At 38.8% G+C, this 15,177-nt stretch overlaps 2 protein-coding genes across 4 annotated transcripts in view; one reads left to right on the top strand and one right to left on the bottom strand.

Annotated features, from left to right (window-relative positions):
* LOC126760345 (uncharacterized) overlaps positions 1-15,177 on the bottom strand; it is a 29,751-nt gene that overhangs the window by 4,897 nt on the left and 9,677 nt on the right. For 2 of the 3 annotated variants that reach the window (XM_050475923.1, XM_050475924.1), the window contains exons 4-7: positions 8,922-9,098; positions 5,967-6,108; positions 4,475-4,721; positions 3,184-4,411 (exon numbers count right to left, since the gene is read on the bottom strand). In XM_050475923.1, coding sequence (XP_050331880.1) covers positions 4,324-4,411; positions 4,475-4,721; positions 5,967-6,108; positions 8,922-9,098 — 654 coding nt within the window. In that variant the 3' untranslated portion in view covers positions 3,184-4,323. Of the gene's footprint in view, positions 1-3,183; positions 4,412-4,474; positions 4,722-5,966; positions 6,109-8,921; positions 9,099-15,177 lie in introns of those variants that run through there. The other variant, XM_050475925.1, reaches the window with a different exon arrangement.
* LOC126760347 (V-type proton ATPase subunit D 1) lies at positions 1,037-2,958 on the top strand. Its single transcript, XM_050475927.1, has 5 exons — positions 1,037-1,123; positions 1,185-1,290; positions 1,420-1,537; positions 1,692-2,055; positions 2,109-2,958. Exons 2-5 carry the CDS (start codon positions 1,250-1,252, stop codon positions 2,324-2,326), a joined length of 741 nt encoding a protein of 246 aa, XP_050331884.1. The 5' UTR covers positions 1,037-1,123; positions 1,185-1,249; the 3' UTR covers positions 2,327-2,958.

Consider the following 15,177-nt stretch of genomic DNA (forward strand, 5'->3'; position numbering starts at 1 on the left):
TATGCGTGATTTTACTCTACTTAATGATGCTTACACACGAGCATGATTTTTGCTATTTTTGATTCTTGTTGTGTTTTTCCATTTTGGGGGTGTGTTCTTTGTAGTAAAACGCACAACCAAAAAAAAAGCGAAAAGAAATTCGAAAAGTCACTCAAATACGCTTTGTTTACAAAAGTCGTGTGCCAAAGTCATGCTCGTCGCATTTAACGTCGTCGGCGCCGTATTGTACGTGACTCGTACCAACAATTTTGCGCCTTTAAACGTAAAAACGATGAAATAACAACAACTATTAGGAATGGTTCTAGTAGCTTTATCAGTGATTTCGCTTTCACTTGACTTCGTGCACTTGGTCGGGCAGACAACAAGAAGAAAAAATGGAATTACACATATACAAAGCAAATTACAAAAACTCCAACAACATTATACAGCAATTTGTTCGTTTGCCAACAAACCAAACAACAATGCCGAAGCACAAAAGTCATACGACGAACGCAGTTCCGACAGCCACACAACTGTTGATTTCCGCTGTTGACGTTGCCGTCGACGTCGCTGCCCATACTTTTTATTGTTTGTGCCACAATTACACATTTTGTACTTTGTGCTAGTGCTTGGTGGTGAAATTCGTTTTTGTCGTTGTAGTTATTGCTGATTTTTGTTCTTTGTCTTAATTGGGTAAACTTTAATGATACAAGTGGTGTTGTTGACACGTTTGGAAAAATATGTAGGTGTACATGGCGTATGAGTAACAAATTTGTTTATTTTAATACACAATGTACAGGCAGAGAATTTTGATGTTCTCCTGGTACAGATATGTTTTTTCAATATATCAACATACACACATACACATAGCCGCTCGCAGCAAATATATTAATTTTTGTGTGCATTTATGCTTATTTGAGGTTGAAATTCTTATTAAAATAATATTATTTTTTTTTTGTTATTTGTAATAATATTATAAATTTACGCCACACGTTTACAGCAAGTGCTCATGCAAACTCCACCGCTAGAGCGCACTGTACAACGTCGAATTTCTTGCTTGCCGTTAGATGGCGCACGCTTATGGGTCATATGACATTTCTGCTGACATTTGTCAGCTGACCAAACGATTTGTCTTGTATATATGGTGTGAGAGCTTGCATACATATCGACGCAGATTTTTGCGAGTCACGGAAAAATATTTTTAGACTGCGTGTGTGCACAAATTTTTCCGTGAAATTGTATTGGAAAATCAGTTGAAAAAGTATAAAAAATGTCAGGCAAAGACAGGCTACCGATTTTCCCATCTCGTGGGTAAGTCAGTTTATCATATGAAGAACAGCTTGGCCACTAAAAGGCACGATACAACTGATTTATAAGCCAATGAAGAAAGTCCTTCTTTTCGCTACAAAATCTTGTTTTTTCTCAACTCTTCCATTTCAGTGCACAGATGTTGATGAAGGCACGTCTGGCTGGTGCACAAAAGGGTCATGGTTTGCTCAAGAAGAAGGCTGATGCCCTGCAAATGCGTTTCCGTATGATTTTGGGTAAAATTATTGAGGTGAGTTGCAATAATGGGACGGTCGCGTAATCGCCCACCCCCACCCATTTTACACATGACCGTGATAAGTTCATAAAAATTTAGGTGTTTGTGTATATGTTCGCGCATTTTTCTAAAATTTCTTAATGTGTTTGATTTCACTTTCTTGCTACAGACCAAAACTCTTATGGGAGACGTTATGAAGGAGGCTGCCTTCTCACTTGCCGAAGCCAAGTTCACCACTGGCGATTTCAATCAAGTTGTATTGCAGAATGTGACCAAAGCACAAATCAAGATCCGTACAAAGAAAGACAACGTCGCTGGTGTAACGTTGCCCGTATTCGAATCATATCAGGACGGCGCTGACACATACGAATTGGCTGGTCTGGCTCGTGGTGGTCAACAATTGGCCAAATTGAAGAAGAATTATCAGAGCGCAGTGAAACTCTTGGTCGAATTGGCATCACTGCAGACATCGTTCGTCACACTGGATGAGGTTATTAAAATCACAAACAGAAGAGTTAACGCCATTGAGCATGGTGAGTAAAATGTATCAACGAGAAAAAGTATTGCTAACAAAATTTTATTTTAGTCATCATTCCACGTATCGATCGTACACTCGCTTACATCATCTCCGAATTGGATGAGTTGGAGCGTGAGGAATTCTACCGTTTGAAGAAGATTCAAGATAAGAAGCGCATTGCGCGTAAGAAGGCCGAGGCACTCAAAGCGGAATTGCTACAACAAGGCATAGATGTGCGCCAACAGGCCAATATTTTGGACGAAGGCGATGATGATGTGCTCTTCTAAGCCATATATAAACATATAGAGCCAGTCATCCAAATGCGTAAAGCAAAATATATATATATATCTTAGCGTTCGTAAACGAGTGCAACGCATTATTTAATGTGTATATATTTGCTATTTTGTTTTTTGTTTTGAAAACTACTAACTACTTAGCTAAAATGTATACAAAAATAAATTAAATGTTACAGTTTCAACAGTATTCATGCAACTTTATAAAAACAAAAAAAAAAAAAACGAAAATGCCAAACAAGTTTTTCGCCACTACACAAACAATACTGTTCAACACATACACACACAAACAAACAAAAGCAGCGTTTTATAATTTTTTGCGTTATTAAGACAACAACAAAAGGCGCATATGTAAATTCTGTATTCCATTTATAAATATTCATCAGCTACGCTAATGTTAATATTGATTGTATTGTACCAAATTTGATGTTTTGTGTAATTATCTTGTTATTAGATGTGATTCTTTTAATTTCTACAAATTTAGTTAAACATAAATAAAAAAGAAACAACAACGTTAACACGTTGAAATGCAATAAAATGTCTGCTAAAAAGTGTAAGCGTGTTAAAAATGCGCTAAAGATTTAGACGGTGTTATAAATAAATCGCAATAATTGCATTAGAATTTATTTAAATCGTTGTTCTATATAAGTATGTATGTATGCAAGCTGGTTGGGTTACGAAATTAAATTGAAAGTTAACGGAGCAAAATAAAAAAACGGAATAAAAAGGCTTAAAATAATGGTTAAAAGTGGCGACTCAAAACAACAACAGCAATAAAAATCGTTATGTAATTTCAATTACATGAATTTCTTTTATTTTAATTTAATTATGACAAATAAAAATGTAATGCATTATTTCATATAAATTTTATTTCGTTGAAAGTAATCTTTAAATATATTTTAATATATGTATAAGCTAGGCAATTAAAATTTATTAATAATATCCCACACCATTAATTTAGAAAGTTTCTTATGGAAAGCAAGTTCTTTGGGTGCTTCGTCAAAAAAGTTACGGTAAATGTAAACGTCTTTCTTTTAGCTTTGACAAAAAGAAAAATTTGAAAGTTCTTTGTCAGCAGACACTGGAGAAATAGGATTTCTAAGAAAGGTGCTTACATTTTTAGAAAGATTTTTAACGCAAATAAAAATCTTTCAATAAATTAAAATAATTAATAATTAATTGAAATAAAAATTAATTAATTGAAATAAAAAAATTCGATATGTTATATAAATTTTGATATTACATACTATTTTAATATAAATTTTTTGCATGTTTCTCAAAAATGCATTTTAAAAATTGTTACGCTGATAAATTTCTGAAATTAAAAATTTATTAATATGTTACTTTTTCGCTAAAATACAATATTAATTGTTGTTGTTGTTGTGACGGCAGAAAACATATCTGAAGTAACTTTGAGCAGTGCTGCCGCGTTGAGAGTCCCTGGCCGAATCAAGGTCCGGTCTGTTTGGATTACGAAGACCCCACTGTCGTGGGAATTTTATATCTAAGCGTGCACTTATGCTACTTTTTAAACAAATATTATATTCGATCGATACAAAATTAAAAAAAAATTAAGGTTATACATTTTTTAATAAACTCAATTTACATAAATTAAATTTAAGCAATAACTACGCTACCATGCGAAGCAACTAATATGACTTAAACAACTATTTAGAAAGAAAAGTCAAAAAACATTTTCTACATACACTAATACTAAGGTTTTTCAAAAACGTTTTCGAATTTCTTTCGCAATAAGTAAACTTATTAATGAAGTAGTAGCTATTAGAGTATTATTGCATTAATTTTTTGTAAAAATTAAATTCTCACAATTATTGCTATTATTTTTTGTTTTGTTTTGCAATGCGTTTGTTGAGGAAAACTACAAAAATCAGTCTTTAGATGATGAGTGAAATGTGAAGCTTAAACAGTAATTTTCAAAAACTACAACTAAAACATGCATTATTAGATAAAAGGCCGAACCTTGCATTGGCTTAGTAAACGCGACCATAGGGTAATGTGTTTGGATAGTAGGGCATAAGTAGTTTGCTGCCAAAACGCGCCGATTGCGCTGATTCGCTGCTGCAAAGTAAAAGAAAAAATATAAAAATATTATTAAACATTAATAAATTCTTGAACACTCACCTCGATGAGAACATGGACGTGCAAAGCTCCGCGCGTTGCATATGCCCCGTGCCGCTGCTGGGCGGCGTCAATGCGCAGGTGCTGCCCGTGGTGCGGCGACGTGCGCGTATCAGCGAGTAAATTGCCACAATAACTGCGAGCAGAAAGATAAGGCCCAGCACGCAGAAGGAGATAGCCAGTTTGGAGACGGAGAGACATAGCGTGCCGTCGCTGTGGAGGTGACGGATATGCGGTGGATACTCTTCAGCTAGAGGAAGAGGTAGGAAATCGAATGTTGAATGTAATAAATTAAATTAAAAGGAAAAAGTTTACTTCGGCTACACCGAAGCTAAAATAATTTTCACGCGTACTCAAATTATCAAGTTAAGTTGCTATTAGAGTGTAGAGGAAGGTTGAACAGCCCAAAAGTTTGCAACCGTACACACCTGATCTGGGTGCCGGGACAAAAATGTGTAACCGGCAATGACTAGCCCGCTTCTCGGCGGCTGCCAGGATGATGGGCTCAGAACCATGCATTTCGGTGGGGTCCCATATCATAAAGGAATTACTCCGCACGGAAAAGAGAGAGTGAGGAGAGAACGGCACTGTCAGCCGTGGCCGGAATGCGCCACGCCAAGAAGATATTGGGGAGTTACAACTAGCAAGGTTTAGAGATTATAAAAATCCCCTGAGATAAATTCCGTCTCCTTGTCGCGATGTATATAATATGTTCAAAGCATCTTTTTTAAGCTGACGGTTTTGCGACTTGAAACCGGAAACTTCAGAACACCTGATTAAATTTCCCAGCAATTTTTAGAATCAGGTTTAAAGCCCTTGGATCCATCTACGTGGACTTTTGTAAGAATATGAGATATAGGAGAGGGCACAATAGACCATAGGTCGCAGTGCAATACATCAAATAATTTCTAACTATCTGCTATGACACCTACATATATGCTATAGTAGTCCGATCTGAACAATTAGTTTACTCAACTCAACAAACCCGAGTTGTCTTGGACAATAATCCATGCTAAATTTCGTCAAGAGAATTTGCTAAATAAAAAGTTTTCCATACAAGAACTTGATTTTGAAAATTCACAGTTAAAGAATTGACGGATGGACAGAGCTGCGGAAATTAGCTCAACTCCTTATACATATAAGGATGGAGTCATGTGTAGAAGTTCACGCAAGTGAGGAAAGTTCTCTGATTGCCATTCGCTTGGGAGTGGCCAGAAACGATTCCTTTACATATGGCTCAAGCAGCTCACGACTTCCGGCCCTAGACCAAGTATCCTCTGGGTAGCCAAAGAACATCCGTTTGAAGGCGAGTTAAAGTAAGAAGGCGAAACATCCCCTCCACAGGGTTGTGCGCTGGGTTTGGGACCCGCCACGTAAAAAAAATGGAACAAAAAACCTCGGAATCTCTATATTAAATACAGTATCAACCACAGTTGGTTTTATATACTGCTGCTTATTATCTGTGCCAGCTCTAATAGTTTGCATCATCACTTACCGCTCATGTTGTAGCGTCGATCGTAGCGTAATCGGTCCACCTCAATTTGCGGTGCCGTCACCGCCAGCGAATTGAAGACTTCAATGCGTGCTAAGTGCTTGTCAGCGCTCAGCTGTAACGGTTCCGAGCTGCGACAATTCACCTAACATGAAAAAAAAATTAATAAAAATAAAATATTTGTGGAAAAATGCTTTTAATTGTGCATGCTAGTACAAATGAGTATTGCAAAAATTCGAAATGAAATCGAAATGCTAGTAATAATTAAAAAACAATGAATTAAATTTTTTTGTTTTAATTTTCAGCATTTGCAACAAGTTAATTGGCCTCGAGTCGCGCTGCCATGCCTGTATCGCTTAATTGCGCGCATTAACAAGTAGCAAAATGAAAACAAACACAACAACAATAAAGCGCGCATCAGCTGCTACAAATGCGAAAATAACATTAGATTAATGCTGAGTCTTACTTGGCGCGCCGTCTCTGTACTGTGCACCCACTCGCGCGCTTCGTCGCGCCGTTTGTGCAATGCGCATGCGTGCACAACGCCAACGCTGTGCCTGCTGCCGAATTGTGTAGCAGCTAAATTACTCAAATTTACGATTTGTATGTATATGTGTATGTATGTGCAAGCAAAAAGTAAACGCAATGACTTTGCGGCGTGTAAATACCCACAAAGAGCTGGGAGCTCACGAAAGATTGTCAAGAAAACAATGTGTAACGATTTGCTGCTCGTACCACCCAGGCAAGTGGTCATTCTACCCATATAGTCTTTACCATTGTTGTTGCAAGCGCGCTATGTGTTCAAAAGTGCGATTCATTCAACTCGCGCCAAACTCGTGGCAGTCCAAAAAGCATACATACGTACATACCTGCATGCGCATATGCATTACAATTGTATTACAACATATTTATCTAGATATTAACACATATACATATATGTATATATTCATGCATGTACTAAAATATTTTTTTTTTGTAAAATGCGTGCAAATCATTACGAAATTAATATTTTTTATGTTTTAAATGTTTTAATGGCCGTTTGTTGGTAAGCATTCGCTAATTTACTGTTAAAACAATGACTGGCGCGAATTCGTCTTAAAATTGTTTTTTTTTTTTATTTTTATTTAGTTTTTTGTTATGGGATGTGAGGGCCGTTAACATTGAATTATTATTAAAACCAACATAAAATTCCATTAGCGACTAATTGTTTTTCTTTTGGCAAAATTATACATACATACATACGCATTCTCTAACAATGCGCGTAATAACTGCTGTCCTTCAACCAATTTTTTTTGAGGTTAGGTTTTGCATAAACATGCCTTAGCATTTCCATGCCGTAATGTAATGTGGGCTTGTAAGCTTATATTATCACAATATTCTATAAATCTGAGAAAAATTCAGTAAGTTCGATGAATAAACTATTTACAAAAAAATGAGGTTATGTTTTGACAAGCAAGTTTGGTAGATAAACCAATTATAAGAAAGTGCTGAATAATCTCCGGACAATCTTAAAGTCGACTCTAAGTGACAGAAAGGTATTTTTTCTTGTACGAAAACTAGCATAGGGTTCTGACGACCAATTTAGGAGACTTAAGCCTGTCTATATTTTTTAAGTCGCGTTTTAATTTTAACTGACTTAAAAGCAGAATGCCTATTGCATTGCTTTGGCTTGGAAATTGTATTAACAAGAAAAAGTTGGCTTCGGCTGCACCATTAGCTATAATATACATACTTCACAGGTATATTTCTTATAGCATAAAAAGTATAACAAAACATGTATTTTGATTTGTTCAATTAATTTATATGGCAACTATATGCTATAGAAGTACGATCTGAAATATTTGTTTAGACATTATTGACTCAGCTTGAAAAATAATCCATGGCAAATTTGTGAAGATATCTTGTCAATTAAAGAGGTTTTCCCCACAAGAACTAAATGTGGATCGTTAAATTTTTATATGTATAGCTCTAACTGAACTAAAACTGGTTGGCAGCAGGCTCTATATAAAAACAGGCAGACACCGTGCCTGACCAGTGCTTAGGTGACACCTCGATGTGATGTGATTTAAAAGTCATGAGGTGACCTCACATGAAACTGGCTGCCGGCTGTTTCTATATAAGAAGAGCTGCCTGGCCAGTGCTCAAGCAACTATCGCGTCTTGTTGTGATGTGATCGCGAAATGACTTCAGAGGCTGGCTGCCGGCTGGTTCTATATAAGGAAATCAGGCACGGTGCCTGGCCAGTGCTTTTGTTATTCCGGCTTCTCGCTTCGATGCGATTTAAAAGTCACGAAATGACTACAGAGATTGGCTGCCAGCTGGCTCTATATAAGAAAAACAGGCACCGTGCCTGGCTAGTGCTCAGGTAACTCTGGCGTCTTGATGTGATGTGATTTAAAAGTCACGAAATGACTTCAAAGGCTGGCTGCCGCTGGCTCTATGTAAGAAAGACAGGCACCGTGCCTGGCCAGTGCTTAAGTAACTCTCGCGTCTCGCTGTGATGTGACTTAAAAGTCACGAAGTAATCTCACGGGAAGTTTGCCGGCAGTTGGCTCGCGTCTAGATGTATTGTTATTGATGAGGTGATCCCACGTGAAGCTTGATCTATGTAAGTAAAGTAGGCACCGTGCCTGGCCAATGCTTTGGGACTATTACTCCGCGATGTGATATGTTTTGGAAGTCACCAGGTGACTTCATTCAATTATGAGCTGACTAACGTGCATAATTGCTTGCAAACAGTCAGTTCAGTTCGCTTAAATTGTTGATCAAAAACCAGAAAAAACATTAACTTCTGTTGCACCGAAGCTATAATATCCTTCACAAATACAAAAGATTCTATACAAGAACTTGATTTTGAACGGTCAGCTTGTATGGCAGCTATAAGCTATAGTGGTCCGAACAAAATATCATTTTTTGTTCTTATTTTAAATTTTTTTTGTAATCAAAATCGCTACTCACATTCGGACACTTGCCCTTGCAAAGCTGCACGCCACAACTCACATGCAAGCGCTCGCGATCGGGAAATTTGAAGGCTGGAAATGTGGCCGTGAATGTTTTCTCCATTAAATCGTCCGGCTGTTGCTTCGACCAACCCTCGTCCAACGGTTTGAAGTGCTTATTCAGCGGCGGCATGACCTGGAATTGTAGCGAAATCGTGTTAGTACGGTGACTCTGTCTTAAAAAGTGGAAGATTTGCATAATAGCACTTAGATGGTAAAAAAAATATAAATGTTTAAATAACATTACCCTCTTTTAATTTCTAACGGCACATGCAAACGTAAGTCTATTGTAGCTGTTGCTGTAAAATCGAACTTTTTTTGAATTCGCGCGCATAACTCAGAAATGTCTTTATTACTGTGCTTTGGATAGCGTAACATTGCTTTTTTCTTGTATTTGTATTTCTTTATTTATTTTACGAGTTGCATTATATGAAGCGTAACGTAACATCCAACGGTATGAGAGATGTGTTAACAGGTTTAATGAACTTACGTTTTCGCGCATTTTAACAGAGCTCACCAATGCATCCAAAGCTAAATATTAATTAATGTTAAAGTGCCTTTTCATGTACTTAATCGCCTGTTGTGCGGAAAAAATATTCGATCGTTCAGATCAAAAATGGGTCCACGTGTCTGGAATGGAACTTACCAAGAGCTGTAAGTTGCGCATTATTCCGGAATACACGAGAACCTCTGGCGTTTACCTAAACGGTACATATCGGGTTGTCCCAGAGTTAAATTAGAGTCAGATTGTCATCTCCACAGGCCTTACTAGGCAACGCAGTTGCGAAAACCCTTTTGAAGGGAGTAACGTTGCCGAAAGGCACTCAACACTCATAAAATCGTACTCAATAAAAGTCTAATTCTCAGTTTTATTTATGAGGTTTGGGAAAAGAACTGTTCGAAACGGGCTTTCCATAAACACAGAACTTTATAATTGCCTGGCTGAATTGTCGGTTTCAAATATAGGAAAGTAATAGGACTGATTTTCTTTTTTCGGAGAGCCGAGAAGAGGTCGCTGATGAAGACTGTGCTGGGAGATCTGCAACTTCGATAAACATCGACAGTATGACTCGTGTGCGCAAAGTTTTGAACTCAGACCGTCGACTAAGTATCCGTTTAATTGCCCAAATGTTAAATTTATAAAAATCTGTGGTTCATGACATTGTGACGGAGCACTTGAACATGCGCAAGGTGTGCGCGAAGATGGTTCCAAAAGTGCTCACTGACCACCAGAAATTACGGCGAGTGGAAGTGTGTCAAGAAAATTTGAACTTGTGTGAAAGTGATCCCCAATTTTTGAAAAACGTAATCACAGGTGACGAGTCATGGATCTTTGAGTATGATCCCGAGACAAAGAGGCAATTTTCCGAGCATTTTGAGACGACAGAGGAGATCCAAGCAGCATACACCTCGGGTCTTAAGGCTATTCCGGAGAATGCCTTCCGTGACGCCTTCATTGCTTGGGAATCGCGCTAACAGCGCTGCATCGACACAGAAGGAGTATATTTTGATTTTTTTTTTAAATAATTGTAACGATTGGTTCAATAAATTTTTTTAAATCGACTCAGTTCTATTACTTTCCGGACAAACCCTGTAAATGCCTAACTTGATACTAACGTCGACAAGCTTATTTTTTCCAAATACGGTAAGCAAGCACGGCTCTTATACTTTCAGAATATTGACGACATTACCGTCTGAGTTTTGGTTCTCTGTCATCTAGCGCCGAATCGATAAGAGTTCGGAAATCGACTGTCAAATTATATGTCATTTTCATTTCATAACCTAAAAATAACTTACGTCTGCAGTGTTCGGAACTTTATTACACAATTATCAACGATTTTTGTAATTAAATATGCATTGCAACTGTGCACCTCTTTCCGGTTAGGCACTTAGCTCCAGAGGTATATATAGCTTACGCCAGCGATCAATCTACGTAATCTAATATGTGCATACGTCAATGCCCTATCAAATATCGTAACGTCAACAATGACAATTGCCTACGTAAATGTCCGTAGCAATGTGAATGCGAGCAAATACGACAACAAAAGAGTTTAGGCGCGTACACAGACGAGACGCAGACGCAGGTGCCGCATGCATTTGCGGCAAATGCAGACATGTGTCAAGTTCAATGTTTCTTCCATAAAAGACGGATAATCATAAGGCGGGTGTAAATTACACGCACACAAAAGCATACATTACTACGCTGCCACTGCAGTTGGCAACGCTTTAGTTTGTCAAGCGTAATAGATGTGTGAAAAATTCGCGCTTTACAATGAGATAAAAGTGTGAAAAAACGCAAAAATGCCAAACAAAAGCACGCCATGGAGTATCAACAACAACGCGCGGGGCAGCTCCACTTACGTATGTACGTACATATATTGACGGAAATGGAAGCAACGAGGTGTCGGAAAAAACTATGATTTAATAATAAGAAATGCAATCCGAACTGCTGAAAGAGACTTCAATAGCGAATCACGACAGCGGCAAAAAACGGAAGTTCATGCAGAGTTCAGTTCCATATTTATGGCTTTAGTTTGGTTCAAAGCTTCGCTTACTGAATTTTTTACAATACCTAAGGGGTGAGCTTGGCAAAAAAACGTGTCTTCCTCTTCTTAATCCCGCACTGAAGTCACTTACAGCTTGAATTAGCAAGACAGGCCAAGTTCTGCCTTGTACCGTTTTCTCCAGCACCATCTGCTTCCTTTCAGAGCTGGAGGTTTTGCGTCGGTGCTATCTTAATTCACAACCCTAATTCGGAATCGGATCAGGAGAGACCTCATTTACTATATCGTTGTATTAAAAAGATAGCAATACCAGTTCGGCTCGTTTCTTTAACCATTTAATGGTGGAATCGAATCAGTTTACTGCTCATACAGAGAGCCGATCCACTACTAGAGTCAGCATTCCTAATTAAGGCTAGTACCAATTGGTGAACCAGTTATAGCACGAGCAGACTTGCTTCTTTGAAACTCACATAGGTTGGTATAAGATAGAGACCACACATACAGGGTTTGTCCAAAAAGTAATAGGACTGAGTCGATTTAAAAAAATTTATTGAACCAATCGTTACAATTCTTAGGCTCCTTCAGCGTCGATACAGCGCGATTTTCAAGCATTGAAAGCGTCACGGAAGGCATTCTGCGGAATAACCTTGAGAGCCAAGTTGCATGCTGCTTGGACGAGAAGACGCCGGCATGTGTCACTCGAAAAATTGCCTCTTTGTCTTGGAATCATACTTAAAGATCCACGACTCGTCAACTGTGATTACGTTATTGAAACATTGGGGGTCACACTTTCACTCGCCGCAATTTCTGGTCGTCAGTGAGCACCATCTTCGCGCACAACTTGCGCATGTTTAAGTTCTCCGTCACAATGTCATGAACCATAGATTTTGATAAATTTAGCATTTGGGCAATTTAACGAATATGTACTTAGTCGACGGTCTGAGTTCAAAACTTTTGCCAACACGAGTCACATTGTCGGTGTTTGTCGAAGTCGCAGGTCTTCATCAGCGACCTTTTCCCGCACCTCCAAAAAGGGCTGGTGCCACCGAAACACACCACTTCTTGCTAAAGCAATATCTGAGTAAGCCTGCTTGATCATATCAAACGTCTCTATCGCAGATTTACCGAGTTTCACACAGAATTTAAATGCGTAAAAATGTTTGTCCTGACTCTCCATGTCCTCGGAGACAACTGACCACCCACTCGTTCGTTAGTTAGGAGCCCCATCTACTGAATCCTGTAAGTGCGCGTACGCTCTGAAGTACAGTCGCGATGGAAGAAAATCAGTCCTATTACTTTCCGGACAAACCCTGTTTGCAAATGATCAGCGTTACGGCTGAATCGATCTAGACATGTCCGCGTACCAGTCCTTCTCTATTTACGGGATCTACGCCCTCGGTGTTTGAGGTTTCGTTCTGAAATTTTGCACACATCCTTTTCTCTCCAAGAAGCTGCTCATTTATCGGAACCGCCGATATCAGACCACTATAGGATATAGCTGCCATACAAACTGAAAAATGTACCTGTGAGTGGTATTGTAGCTCCTGTGCAGCTGAATTAAACTTCTTCTTTCTGGGTTTCCCTGCTCTTTACTTTATTTCTTTCATGATAACACTTTCTTGAACTAATGGACTAATAAATCTTGCTTAAAGGTCAACACTTTTCCACAGCTGTGCGAATTAAATGACATTTTGACATTTGAAAGTGGCGTAAATAAATAGGGAAGTGCCTTTGCGGTGATTTGTCGTGCGAAACTTGCGCGAAACACATACATACATATAAACAGAATTAATTGAGATGAATAAGCATAAATGCAGAAACATACCCGCAATATAAACACATGTACATATGTATATGTATGTGTGAATGAAGGCGAGTAGTGATAAATTAACGGCACCACCGACATCACTGACCTCCTAAGCAAAATGAAAACGAAATGAAAATGAAAATCAAAACAATGAAAATCTATTTGAAATATATTAAACGGGTTGTGCGCCGAGAATGAGAATGGGAATGGGAAATCACTCGCTGCGTGCGCCATTCGCCACAACTTGGCGGCTATTCTTCGAGCGAACGCTAAACCTATGCAACTACTCTGAACTGTAATAATTTATGTGCTACACACACACACACACTCGACGAACTGATCAACTTGTACTTTTATGCTATGAACACATCACAACGGGCGCTCACTGCTCGGCATGGCTTGGCGCGGCAGTGGAAATGCAAATGCGCGCGCGCGCAGTAGCGCATCAAGAAACAATTAAAGCCAGCTCATAGCTACTGGGTCACATTGCTGCCACGCTTTAGGCCGACGTTTACCACATTTAACCAGTTGCCATGGCATGACAATGGCAGAACCTTCTTCGCTGGCCCACTTCATGCGTTGAGACACAATGCCAGCGGGATGATACCAAGCTGTTGTGTGCGCATTTGTATATATGTATATGTGTGTGTGTGTGTCTGGAGAATTCGTGCCAAATATGCTAATGGAAAATATTTCACTCATGGCTAATTATTGTGACCTCTTAATCTACTCAACTATGCGAAGCGCTGCAAGGAAAATTAAAAAAAAAAAAACAATAACAAACAACTGTTTTTCCGGCGCTTTCTTGCCCGCACTAAGCCAACAACTTCCCTAAATCTTAACCACACAAAGCTGTGTACATACATACAAACATTCACGCAAGCGCATAGAACAAGTGTAGTGTAATGCGCAGGCGTGAGGCAGCCGTTAGGCAAAAATAATTTCAACCAAAGCGTTGAATAATTTAATTGCTTTGTAACCGCATACCCAGCAAAAAACAATAACAATAACAGCGTAATGTGTCTGTTATGTAGTGGAAAAAAATTGAAAAATAAAGATAATGGACAAACTGTTCTAACATTTAGCATAATTAGACGAAAGCGTTGTAACAACAAAGAGGCGTGTGGACGGACGTACAGCTTAGTGGGATAGTGCCACAGGCAGGCATAACCGCAAGCATAAAATAGCGTGGAAGCGTCAGTTGCAACCCATTTACCTAGCACTTTACAGATATAATAATAATGTGTGCCTTTTATACAACGTTTAGCGGTCGTGTGGTAAGAAAATTGTTGAAATGAATGGAGCAATTTTTGGTTTAAATACACCGCAAGACGTTTAGAAATAATTGTGTGACGAATTTTGGTCCAGATAAAATTTTAAGCTTTTTGAAATATATGGCAAACATACAGGGTTTGTCCGGAAAGTAATAGGACTAAGTCGATTTAAAAAAATTTATTGAAACAATCGTTACAATTATTTAAAAGCTTTCAATATAGTCTCCTTATGCGTCGATGCAGCGCTGCCAGCTCGATTTCCAAGCATTAAAGGCGTCACGGAAGGCATTCTGAGAAATAACCTTGAGAGCCGAGGTGCATGCCGCTTGGATCCCTTCTATCGCCTCAAAATGCTTGTCTTTCATCGGCCTTTACAGGCAAGGAAACAAAAAAGTCCGGGGGCCATATTTGATCTGTAGGGCGGCTGCGGAAGCGTTGGGATGGCGGGCTTGGTTAGGTAGCTGTTCACAAGAAAGGCGGTGTCAGCCAGGGCGTTGTCGTGGTGCAACTTCCAATCGCCTGCGATGTCTTGTCGGACCCGATTGACCTTTCGTTTCAGTCTCTTCAGGACTTCCATGTAAAACTTGGGTGGACAGTTTGTTCAGGAGGAACAAATTCATGGTGGACGAT

Source organism: Bactrocera neohumeralis, chromosome 5 (genome assembly GCF_024586455.1).
Source record: "Bactrocera neohumeralis isolate Rockhampton chromosome 5, APGP_CSIRO_Bneo_wtdbg2-racon-allhic-juicebox.fasta_v2, whole genome shotgun sequence".
Classification (NCBI taxonomy): Eukaryota; Metazoa; Arthropoda; class Insecta; order Diptera; family Tephritidae; genus Bactrocera; species Bactrocera neohumeralis.

Coding starts and splice junctions, on each gene's coding strand:
- LOC126760347 (XM_050475927.1), top strand. CDS start 1,250: ATGTCAGGCAAAGACAGGCTACCGATTTTCCCATCTCGTGG. Junction 1,291..1,419: donor CCGATTTTCCCATCTCGTGG/GTAAGTCAGTTT, acceptor CTTCCATTTCAG/TGCACAGATGTTGATGAAGG. Junction 1,538..1,691: donor TTTTGGGTAAAATTATTGAG/GTGAGTTGCAAT, acceptor TTCTTGCTACAG/ACCAAAACTCTTATGGGAGA.